This window comes from Lytechinus pictus, chromosome 3 (assembly GCF_037042905.1).
Source record: "Lytechinus pictus isolate F3 Inbred chromosome 3, Lp3.0, whole genome shotgun sequence".
NCBI classification, from domain to species: Eukaryota; Metazoa; Echinodermata; class Echinoidea; order Temnopleuroida; family Toxopneustidae; genus Lytechinus; species Lytechinus pictus.
In genome coordinates this window covers 51,718,532-51,731,564 of record NC_087247.1, presented here as the reverse complement: position 1 = coordinate 51,731,564, position 13,033 = coordinate 51,718,532, and the positions used below count along the sequence as shown (strand labels likewise).

The window sequence follows — 13,033 nt, the reverse complement described above, 5'->3', positions numbered from 1 at the left end:
ATGGGGGTGGGTCTTTAGCCCCAACCCTTTCTCCATCAGTTGCATAAAGACTTAGTGATAACATGGAGTAGGTTGTGGATAGTGATCGTATAAATCGTAAAGAAGAGCACTAGCTCCAGGATATAAATTAATAAAGAAGTATTATTATTCAGCATCTTTATTTCATATCTACTTTAGATGAAGAATGAAACTTTTCTTTTCTTTTCTCCCCAGGTTCTGTCCCAGTGTTTTACTATTCCTGGTTGCCACTGTACCATCCCTCTGGCTACTTGAGATGACCCTTCTCAATGATAGATTGGAATATGCCGAGATGCATGGAGGAGATTGCGTTTCATTGGAGGATGTTGAAACCAATAATACCCAGCTGGTAGCTAAAATATCCGGGGTAAGACTGACAACAAAACACTTTTTCATGAACTTAAAGTTGAGTAAGGAGTTAAGGCAGTTATATGATAAGAATTAAAAAAAAAGTAAAAAGTGTTATCCCCAAAGCATAAGTAATACCAACAAAATAACAATATTAAAATGAAAGATGAAGATGATGATGATGGTGAGGGTGATGATGGTGACGATGATGATGGTGGTGGTGGTGATGATGGTGGTGATGATTTAATAGTTTCATTTGGAGTTTCTATGGAGCTCTCCGTCAATATTCCAATAAAACGTCATGAAATGAAAGGCGTCCGGATTTTTTTCTTCTTAATTTTTGTTTCGCCTGCATAGCAGAGCGAGACTATACGTAGAGGCGCCACTTTTCCGACGGCGGCGTCGTCAACATCAATTCTTAACCAAAGGTTAAGATTTTGAAATGTCATCATAACTTAGAAAGTATATGGGCCTTGTTCATGAAACTTGGACATAATAGTTATCAAGTATTACTAAAAATCATGCCAGAGTTTAAAGTCCATGACTAAGGTCAAAGGTCATTAGGGCCAATTACCTTAGACCATGTTGGGGGAATCAACATCAAAATCTTAACCAAAGATTAAGTTTATGAAATGTCATCATAACTTAGAAAGTATATAGACCTAGTTCATAAAGCCTAATCATAAGGGTAACCAAGTATTACTAAACATCCTTTGTGACTTTCAGATCACATGACCAAGGTCAAAGGTCATTTAGGGTCAATGAACTTAGATTAAGTTGGGGAATCAAAATGCAATCTTAACCAAGGATAAGTTTTTTAAATATCATTACCCTGAAAGTATATGGATCTAGTTCATGAAACTTGGACAAAAGAGTAATACAGCATCGGTGAATATCTTGCGTGAGTTTCATGTCACATGACTAAGGCGAATGAACTTTGGCCATGTTGGGGGTATTTGTTGAATTGCGATCATAACTTTAAAAGTTTATGGCTCTAGTTCATGAAATGTGGACATAAGGGTTATCAAGTATCAATGATTGTCTTGCACAAGTCCTCGGTCACATGATCAAGGTCAAATTTCATTTAGGGTCAATGAACATGGTATTTCATCATCATATGAATGGTGTTTTCGTGAATGATTATTCCATAGTCGTTTTCAAAGTCAGGACTGCTGCTATATTGAATCGCGTAATGCAGGCGTGACTGCCAGAGGCGCTCCTCTTGTTTTTAATGTGTATTTGATTACTATCTCAATCACTAATTTATTGATTTACTTTGCTGATTGATTGATCATGTAAAAAAGTTACAGCTGATCATTTTCCCTCTCTTTTACGGTAGTTGATTCATAAATAATATGTCCGTTATTTATCAATATTCTTCTAAGCCTAAATTTTATCCTGCCCATTTCGTCATACGTTTCAAAAAGCCCTTTCCCAGGTCAGTCTTTTCTTGATATACCTATGTAAAAGTGTTAAACGATCAGAAACTATTATCCTCATCAATTACATTGTAACCGCACTCTTGTATTTACGAGAGCTGTGTCCTTGTTATGTAACTAAAATATTGTTACTGTCTAAAAGCATTTGTAATATCATCATCTAATTGACCTATAAGCCCACAAAACCATGTAGGATTGTTCAATACGATGAAATGCATATCCTCGTTGAGTTATTGGATCCTTCCGTTGATATCTCTTCAATTTTGCAGGTGACCCTACCGCTTATCCTGACCACACAGAGTTGGTCAATCGCTCTTCAACAAGCTCTTCTCTTCGTTCTCATCCTTGGACGATGGTTACTACCAAAGGGTGAACTTACCAGGGACCAACTATCACAACTTCTCCTGGTGTACATCGGCATTGCAGCAGATATTCTTGAATTTGTGACGGAGAATCTCAAACTTGAACAGGTTAGATAAAATATATAAATTTGTATTACTATTTTGTTCAGATTTCTTATACTCCAGGAAAAACAGTACATCTAAGTGCTCAATTGAATGTGACACATTTTTACATAATGTTCATTTCGGGGATAGGTTTGTGAACCCTCTTTAAAAAAAAGAAGCTTTTCAACAGGTGAGATGCAAACTAGTAGTCTATTTATATGCTTAAATTCATATTTACAATCATTAAATCTCGGGCGGATGTGAATAGTAAAAATTCGAACATTGGATTTAAAATAAAGTGAAACTGAAACTATAAGAGTATGAAGATTTTTTTATTTATTCAAAATTTACATATTTTAATTTGAAGTTTGAAGAGAAATGTAATGCATAATTCAACTGATCATTGACCACAGCCGATCTTCATTTATTTGAATCCATGTATAGTTCTTGTTGTTTAATATACGGGGAATTAAGGGCATTTTAATATCATAAACCGACATGAAGGCCGCCATGATATTAAGCTTCAGACCTTCTGTACCTCGTAGGCTACCAGTGTGACACAAAAACGGGAATTTAAGTCCATTACAATCATTATCAGGATTATGTGTCCTCAAATAGTTCAACAATGCTAATGCCGCCCTTGGATATTTTCACCACCTCGTATGGAACTTATCTTTGCAAATCGGCAGTAGAAATTAGCACTTTCTCGCACATACACGATGATCAAATCTCTAAAAAGGCTTTAATAATGCATATCTAACATGCCTCCGCTCATTTGGAATTTGGCAAGCATGCAGCACTAATTGATGCTGTCATTACTAAATAGAAGCGGCCATTCTAACGCCGCCTCATTCAGTGAACTCCTCAAATCAATGATCGGCTCTCATAATCCAGTAATGTACCTCGTATAATTTATCTCTTCTAGTGCTTCGTTCCCATTTTTTTTACTCCATCGGGGGAATGTTCAAATGGGGGTCAGTTATTTTCATTTAGGCCGGTAATGAACATCTCGACCGCAATTACATGAGGGTTGATCGGGTGAGATATCCAAAGATGGGCAAAGGGTTTCCGGTGACCAGGGTTGTCATTAGGGGAACAGAGAGAAAGAGAAAGATGGGTGGCATGGAGGGGTGGTGAGAGAACGAGAATTTAGGGATAGAGAGTACAAAATATGGACCGCATGCAACGGATGGGAGAGGGTTGAAACAAAATAATGTATTTTTAATGATATTCTAATGTTTATGGTACCTAGAAAAGGATCTCTTTGATATAGTTTGGTATCGCCTTTCGGATCTATACCCGCATTGTTAAAGCAGAGCTACTCAGATTCAGATTTAGATTCATTTATTTCACACCTATTTAAAATACACAAAAATACATAAATACTTAGATCACTGGCGTAAATCCTTGCGTCACACCTATTGTTCAGGGGGAGATGATCTATTGTTCCACCCCCCCCCCACTTGCGTAGCATGACGTCAGGGATTTACGTCCGTGACATAGATACAAATAACAAATTTATACAACAGAACAGATATTGACAAGTATAAAGTAAAAGTAGTCATAAAACACAATAAAAAACAATGATTTCCGCTGTACGGCGGATGTGGTGGAAAGACAGAAAGCCATTGGCCTATCGAGGTCTATCCCCCTGATTACCGTACAACAGGGAAAAGACTTACACAGTTTACAAAAAAGGGGAACAGAGGAATTAAAATCTTAATTAGCGGGGCCCCCTTTAAAGGTCAAATCCACCCCAGAAAAATGTTGAATTGAATAAATAATAGAAAAATCAATATAGCATATAGCTGTAAGTTTCATCAAAATCGGATGTAAAATAAGAAAGATATGGCATTTTAAAGTTTCGCTTATTTTTCACAAAACGGTAATATGCACAAATCAGTGTCACGCAAATTAGTCAGTCGATAATGTCCATCGCTCACTATTTGTTTTTAATTGTTTGAATTATACAATATTTCATTTTTTTTTTACAGATTTGACGATAAGGACCAAGTTGACTGAACAATGTAGTATTAAACAATGCTAACTGTTCAGGGAAGAATCAATCATTGTTTCACTTGACAATGAGGAGAAAATATTTCGTATTTCATATAACAAAATACAAAAGAAATAGTGAGTGGATGACGTCTTCAGTCGCCTCATTTGCATCCCGACCAGATGTGCATATAACTGTTTTGTGAAATTAAACTTTAAAATATCATAACTTTCTTATCTTACATCTGATTTTGATGACATTTTTAGCGTTATGCTTATGGTTGTTGAATTTTTCTCTTTTTATTCAAATCAACCTTTTGTTGGGGGTGGACTTTTCCTTTAATTATCCCTGCTATCATTGACCTTGCTCTTCAATATTCTGCAGATTAATTAAGTGAACCGACCTTTTTATTCGTGACATGTTGGAAATATATTTCACCTCGTTTTGCCCATTAATATACAATCTACGTGGTTTTACCAAAGATTTATTACGCAAAAACTCTTTGATGTGACGCTGCAGGCACTGTCATAGGTGAGGCATTTACCTCCAAAGAAATTAAGAGCACAATAATGAATACGATCATGAAAACGTATAAATCGGGGATGACACGTAATTTCATATGATTAAAATGGTGTTTGAAATTCATATTTTAGAACTTCAATTTATGTGCCTCGCTTGTACTATCATATCCTTGCTCATCTGGTACAAAAAGAATCCTTCAATTTTCGGCGCCTTATTAGGTATGAAAGATGTTACGGAATTAATAGATTACGAGATCCATATATTTTTAACAGACTATTAGTCATTGATGAATTTACATTTCTGCCAATTTATTTAGCATGGCGTTTTATGAAATGATTACCCAAATCACAATTCATTGTTTGATACACTATTCTTTTTATATAGTTTTATATACTTCCGTATATTAATAGGCCCAATCATATTTTCCTTCATTTCCTACACTTCAACTATAAGGTCCGCTGTAACCCGATAATGGTGGTGTGTATCCTGGGTTTGTGGACTTGGAGCCTTATGCAATTCACACTAGGTCTGACAGCTACCAAGGCCCGTAAACCACGTGTTGCTGGAACGAGCATGCGTAAGAAGAAAGAGGAGAAACAACCTAAGGTATATAGGAAGTTGATGTGAATTATAATCATGTGGGTAGGGGCACCAAGGGTCTTCGCCCCTTTCCAAGCGACCATCTGCAAACAAAACCAGAAAGGAAGCAGAGAAGGAAAAAAAAATAGAAAAAGGGGAAAAGTGAATAAAGTCTTGCAACTTCATAATGTACCATGTATTTTCTATATCACCCCCCCCCCCCGTTCATCACCAAAATACCAAAATACCTCGACACTACCCCTGATGAGGGGTGGTACGCTAGGAAAATTGATTTTTATCAGCTATACAGTGCGTCCCCCAAAAAATATACACTTTTGAAATTGCTGCCAATTAAAAAATATATCACTTTGGGGGGAAAAACTTATATATATGGAAGGCCAATAAAGTCAACTTTCAAATGACACCAAAAAGTTTGAAAACTATTCATGCTTGAGCGTGCACTACCCACTGAAACAAAGGGTATGAAAATTAGGCTGGGCAGGAATTAGCCTTCCAATTTCTTTCAGGTTTTTTTGTTTGGAACTTGCAAAGTTGAGGGTTTTGTGACGAATTAATGATCAATTGTGATCAGTTTGTTGTTTGAGAAAATTTCATGCGTTATTATATTGAAATATAATGCATGAGTGATCATGAATTGCAATTTTAGTGCAGCATTTTGACTTTATCATGTGGATCTCAGCATTGTGTTAATGAGAGTCAGGAGAATAGGGGGTAAGATAGGACTTAAGAAGGTGAAGTACGTTGATGGGATAGAGGTCAACAGAACATTTAGCAACCCCTCCCTCCATCTCTACCCTCACACTTTTCTCCTCCTGAGTGACTAAGCTTGGCTAGACTGGGCAGGAATTAGCCTTACAGTTTTTTGAGAGGTTAGTCCTTTGGAACTTGCAAAGCCAAGGGTGTTATGCTAAATTAATGAGTGAGATAAGTTTTGGGCTCTTAGGCAAATTTCATGAGTTACTAAATTGAAATTTAATGCATGAATGAACAGGAATGGTAATTTTAGTGTAGCATATTCATCTTGTGGACCTCAGCAGTGTGTTCGTGAGAGTCAGAGTAATGTGATGGATACCCGTTACTAGCAAGAAGGCGAGATATGGTAAGACTTGGTTAAAAGGGCATTCCTCTTCTTTGTGTCCTGTTACAAATTAAAAGTCATATGCACCCCCCACACACTCCACCTCCATTCCCCCGGCTCTTTCTCTGTCTCACTTCCTGGATTGTAGCCTACCGGTATTCAAAACTTAACTGTCAAGTGACCGGTGGCTGATGGTCAGTTTTTTTTTTCATTGAATGATTACCAAGAAATTGACTGATTATGATGATTTATGAAATAATTTATTTAAAAAAATTAATGTTTGATTGATCACATTGCACATTGAAAGTTGACTTATTGATAAATTGTTGACTAAATGATTGACCCTTATTCCATCAACCTACTTCTCCCACTTAAGTCCTATCTCACCCCCTATTCTCCCGACTCCCGTGAACACATTGCTGAGATCCACATGATAAAGTTGAAATGCTGCCCAAAAAGTGTAATTTGTGTTCACTCATGCATTAAATTTCAATTTAATAATTTATTAAATTTGCTTAAACAACCAAAACTATTCACGATTAATTCATCACAACACTCTTAACTTTGCAATTTCCAAAGGATTTGCTTCTCAAAAACTGACAGAAATTGAAAGGCTAATTCCTGCCCAGCCTAATTTTCATACACTTTGTTTTGGTGGGCAGTGCTCGCTCAAGCATGAATAGTTTTCCAACTTGTTGGTGTCATTTAAAAGTTGACTTTATTGGCTTTCCATATGTATAAGTATTCCCCCCCACAGTGATATATTTTTTTATTTGGCAGCCATTTCAAAATGCATAGTTTTTTGGGACGCACTGTAGATAACGTTGCGTCTTTACCAGCTGAAATCAAGGCATCACAATTATTTGGGATATGCAAGAATTGCATTGCTCGAAGTGGATGCACTCTCTTAATTAGTGTGTCATACTCCCTTGGTTAGATATGATATTAGTCTGAACTTGAATGTGGACTATGGATCAAGTTACATCTGATGAAACTGATGGTGGTAAAAGCTAGCGTAATGGAATGACACAATATTGACGTATGGGGTGACCTTCAATATCGACCTTGAATTTGGCAATTATAACATAATAACGAATCCAATGTACTAAATATTTGAACAGCAGTAATACAAAATGTGGAGAGGTATTATTACTTTTTTCTTACCAGGAAAGGATTAACCACTGAAGAGAGATTTAAAAATATATTTCCTGTTTCCAGGAATCCTATTTTGCAACGGTTATATCCGTATTTTAAATCTTAATATTCCTTAATATTCCAATCTTCCCATTGTTTATCAAATTCTAGGTAACGTTCTGCTGTGAAACCGAGGTCTGGGGTATCATGGCCACAGTGGTTATGCAAGACGGTCCCTTCCTCACCATGCGTCTTTACCTATTGACGGTAGAGGAAGCAGTCAATCACATGATGATATTTTTTACGTGTAAGAACATGCTCATCATGCTGCTTCAGATGTATCGCCTTCTTGTTATCTGTATCGAGCGTCCAGGAACGCAGGAATCTGCCATCGTTAAGACTGTAGTGAGATACCGTGACGCAAGCAGACGATACGTCAACGAGCACGCAGCTGAACGGAGGCGTCAGAAGCAGCTGCATCATGATCTCAGGTAAGCGGTTTTTTTAAATAAGTATTTACGTATGTAGGTCTATATCAGGAAAAACGGTGGATATATACCATGTGTACAGTGCGTCCCACAAAAAACGAAACCGAGATTTATCGATGATTTATCATAACTTAAACACGAATACAATAGACAAATGACCTACCATTGTTAAGCTTAGAATCTGCTCTTTCGTCTGAAATTACTTAGATTATTTCTCATTCAGGCATGAGTGAGCAAAAACATTTTGAAGAGGGGATACCAAAAAGTCACTTGGCGGGCTGTATCTGGGTTTCAAAGAGAAAACCACATTTTCAAAAAGTGCAATATCTGCTCTTTAATTTGATACCTCAATTACAGAAAATGGTAAATAAATAACAAAGTTCTGGTTATTTGAAATAAGGCTTGAAAGTTTCAATACTTTCATAAAATGGAGAGGTTTTACAGGCTAGCGTTCAGGCTCACTCGACACTCCGTTTTGTTGACGATCACCGTGCGTTAGCTTCTGTGGGAAACCGGTGAAAACACGTTTATTTGATGAAATTATAGAAGTACAAGCATTGTTTCGAGGGAACAGAACTTTTTTTTTTACTTCTTGACCATTTTCTGTGATTTAGGTATCAAATAAAAGAGCAAATATTGTATGTGATTTTCTTTTTGAAATTCAGATACCCCCCCAATGAGTTTTTGGTATCCTTTCTTCAAATTGTTTTTGCTCTAAGTAATTAATCTAAGTAATTTCAGATGAAAGAGGAGATTCTAAGCTTTACATTGGTAGGTCATTTGTCTATTGTATTTCCGATAAAGTTATGATAAATCATCGATAAATCTCGGTTTAATTTTTTGTGGGACGCACTGTATATATTTACTCCTAACAGATGCATGAGAGCAAATTCTATAGGATAAACAAGCACCTGATTTTTTTATGAATATTAGGGAAGACCCTCGTAATACTGATTCGCCAACGGAACTTTTTAGCGATTAATTGTAATAAACAGTCATTGAGCTTTGTGTTACTAACCCCCAGTACAAATCAACAAAGTTAATGTAACAGAGAGGGATTCTGAACAAACTTCGTAATAGGTATGGTAATTCAAACGATCACCAAAATATCAGACTTACTGGACTACTTGAGAATTATTTCAAATACAAAATAATGTTGCCAGAATGGTGACGTACTCGTGAACACAGTATCGACATCGTCAATTTGTATGCACTTACCTAGTCTTTTCGTGTTTTCATTGAAATAATTGTTAATATAATCATTAATATTATAATGTGTTTAGGATGTTAATCCCTTGGAACCTTTGCTTTCTAATTGTTTCAGACTTCGTCATGGAGATCATAAGTCTAGTCCCAAGCACAGTATGTCGCAGCACCGTCTCATACCTGATGTAACGGACGTACTGACACCAGGACAAGCCATGCCTCTCCTACCGTCTTTCCCTCTCACACTTATTACTGGCCAAGAACGGGGCGTTGGAGACGGGTTCGACGACAACTCAAACAAGAACTGCGACGTCGAGAAGCAATCACCAAAACCTGTCGTCGACAAGCGGGAAGAACTGTCCGATTACGATAACACGACGAGCGATTTCGACATCCATCCTGTCCCGTCGCCGACCAGAGTGTCATCGACCAATGCAACGGTACATAACGCTCCACAGTTAGCGTCGTTTTGACGTTACGTAAATACTGTTTGATATCGTTTGTTTTATACTAGGAGGGAGTTATCCTGACAATCAAAACATTTTCAGAATATCATATTTTGTAATTTGTTATCAGAGAACAGATGCTTACGATATTCCATATAGTATAGGCCCTAATAGTCATAATCATGAGAAATTTATTATAAAAAAATGAAAAGGATTTTGTATGACCCATATGAATTTGTTTGCAATGTACATACATATACTTTGTGTGAATCGCTAAAAGTCGTACAAAAAGTAAGAACGTAGATACATGTGGATCTCTAATAGATTGAACCAAACTCTGCTGATAAACAATGAGGTTTATCTTCAAATGTAGGCAGGATTCGATCATTATGTTTATGTTCCAATTTTATTAGTTTCTGTTCAAGTCTAAATCAGCATTTATACTGATGAATATTTGTTGATAAACTTGATATGAACCAAAAATAAAATTACATAAAGGCACCTTTTTTAATGCAATGAAATTCACTACACACATTTCGAAAGAGAGATGGCGCTAACTTCGAAATATTTACGACAGTCATTTTCACGGAGTTTGTCCGACACAGGAGGTGAAACTGTGGGTAAAATTATGTATAGATGACTTATGACGAGCCAAATGGGTTTCTCAGTAGTTTAAAAAAATCTTATCTGCTAAGCATAATGGACAGATATATAGCACAATTACTTATAGCAGTTTTAAGTGCAATATTTGCTATAATTAAAATGAGATCATAAATATATTCTGTGCTCCTAAACTTAGTAAACATTCGTAAAATCTTTCAGCTAAAACTGAGTTCTTCGTATTTCTTTCGTTATAAATTCAACCTTAATAAATTAGCCTCGATATGAGTGGCGATTAAAATATTTTGCCCGTCAAAGACAAAACGAAACAACACACGCAATAGTGGAATTAATGATGTAATAGAATAAGCCACTCTGCATTGTTAATATTTACAATATTAAGGTAGGAACTTCAATTCTTTATATTTTTTTGCTCCCCCTTCTCTCCTCTTCTTCTTCTTCTACTTTTCCTCCTCCGTCTTCTTTCTCTTCTTCTTCTCCTTCTTCTTCTCCTTCTTCTTCTTCTCCTTCTTCTTCTTCTTCTTCTTCTTCTTCTTCTCCTTTGTTTATTCACCGCGAGCCGTAAATGAAAAGGTAACTATTGAGAAATTATCTAAATGGTCTAAATATTATTTCATATACAATTGTTTTTATGTGATTATAATCTTAAGAGTCCTTTTTTTCCTATAACAGATGCTGGAATCATTTTGATCTATTCATTAGCTTCTGATCATTTTTATTGATGACAATTGTTACAAAATGTTGGTTTGATTATATATATTGACTATACTCCCAACAAATTTAATCTGCGGATATTCCATATTAGTAAATTATGTATGATTTTGTCGTCATTTTTTTCTTGAATTGATTGAATACAATGATGAGATAATAAAGATTTGGTGCCAATCAAATGATTTTATAAGGATGTATTTCAAACTTGGTTGCTTATGTATTGTGGAAGATATTATTAGGTTTCAAGGTGTTTCTAGGAAGTATTTAGTAAGGATGTGTTTTATGTTTAATGATTTGAATTGTTTCTGTAATTCAGAATTTGATGTTTGCAACTATATATTGTGCATTTTGTTGTTGAATATTCTAATGTAAAACACAGGTCTTTCGATATGAAAATATTCGTAATTAACCTTATTGTGCTTTGATTAGGTTTACTCGAATTGTTTCCGAAAGAATAATTTCATCGTCATCAATGTCAAATAATAGATGAAAGCAGAAATGAATAGCAAATTGAATAAAATATAAAGTGCAGAATAAATATTAACTTACACAAGTGAAGTAGTTCTGCGCATGGTGAAACTTTCTGCAGATAGTAACTATGTGGGACTACACAAAGTTTGGGTTTTTGGGTATGTATGTTGTTTTATATTTTTGTCATAGGCGAACATATTTCGATACGTAATTTGATAACTCAGTCGAAAAAGTATTACCAAATTATAATCATGATTATATATCGTATTATATCATATAATTAATTGCTTTATAAGCTTATAATATTTTCAATTATGACCTTATGAGTGTATTTTTCTTGTTAAACAGAGGTAACAATTTAGTTTATCCCTACATGAAATTTATATTGAAAATTTGAGATGTTACACTCCTTCTTTATATTTGTATTTAAAAATTCAGATTGACTGTTGGCGACGCATCTGGATTTAATTCAAATCATTAGGAATTCAAATTGCAGTTGAGGATTTAAATCAAAGCCTTTAAGGTTTATATGAAATTCTTGTCTGGCGACTAAACACAGTCGATATGGATTTATTAAAGATCCACGAAAGTTGTTTGAATTAATACCAATACCAAAAATGGTGATTCTCCTCTCTAAATAGGTGAGTGTAAAAAAAAAGGTAAAGATGATGAGTGGTATGAGTAAAAATTATATATGATAATAAAATTGTCTTGAACCACGAATGATAATCGATACTATTAACTCTATAGACTGTTGTTTTATAGTTGTAATACGAAATACATACGAGGGACGACTGAAAAGTTTTCAACCTAACATAGAAAGGATTAAAATTTGCAGACCAAATTTGGGCCATAAAATCTTTTACATTTCTTAATCCTACCATAGAGGTGCATTTATCTACCTCTGTGAATCCTACCCACCAAATGTCTTGGTCATAGAAATATCTAGTCTTATTTGCAGGTTCCTAAATTTCTGTATCAGGTGTCTCATGAAAAAATGGACAAACATGAGTATCAAGCTGTCATTAAGTTTCTACGACTGAAAGGCATGACCCTCGCTGAGACTTGGCACTCAACCCATCAAATTTCTTGGAATGAGTTGTGACTATGTATGAGACTTCGGTTCATCATTATCATTGACCAAATTAGAAAGGAATGGGGTGCATGCGGATGCATGCATGTGTAAATTAGTCCCGTTTATTATATTTAAAAAGGGCAGGTGCTCAGTGCTAGGTTTCTCGTCAAGGTGATATTTTGGGCCTTTTTGTTCCCTCCCATATAGGGTCAGATGATTGCGAGAAGAGACTCAAGATGAAGGTTATCCAAAGTCATGACAACCACCTTTCACCCCCTTCAGTCCACTTCTTCCTTTACACTTTAGCTATTAGTTTTCAAAGCTGTACCTAGGGCAAACTAGCGCACAGATTTAAATATTCCTTTTCGAAAATGATTTGAAGAACACACTTATGACATGTTTTCATTATCATAAAGGTTCGCCTAAATGAATTA

At 35.6% G+C, this 13,033-nt stretch overlaps 1 protein-coding gene across 1 annotated transcript; it reads left to right on the top strand.

Moving 5' to 3' along the window:
* Nucleotides 1-217: 217 nt before the first annotated feature.
* On the top strand, nt 218-12,253 carry LOC129255510 (uncharacterized). Its single transcript, XM_054893860.2, has 5 exons — nt 218-385; nt 2,075-2,275; nt 5,223-5,375; nt 7,753-8,072; nt 9,394-12,253. Exons 1-5 carry the CDS (start codon nt 275-277, stop codon nt 9,746-9,748), a joined length of 1,140 nt encoding a protein of 379 aa, XP_054749835.2. The 5' UTR covers nt 218-274; the 3' UTR covers nt 9,749-12,253.
* Nucleotides 12,254-13,033: the final 780 nt, after the last annotated feature.

Bases quoted from the DNA above. Each gene is read 5' to 3' on its own strand.
- LOC129255510 (XM_054893860.2), top strand. From the start codon at position 275: ATGACCCTTCTCAATGATAGATTGGAATATGCCGAGATGCATGGAGGA. The intron at 386-2,074 runs GTAAGACTGACA...TCAATTTTGCAG, and splicing joins TGGTAGCTAAAATATCCGGG to GTGACCCTACCGCTTATCCT. The intron at 5,376-7,752 runs GTATATAGGAAG...ATCAAATTCTAG, and splicing joins AAGAGGAGAAACAACCTAAG to GTAACGTTCTGCTGTGAAAC.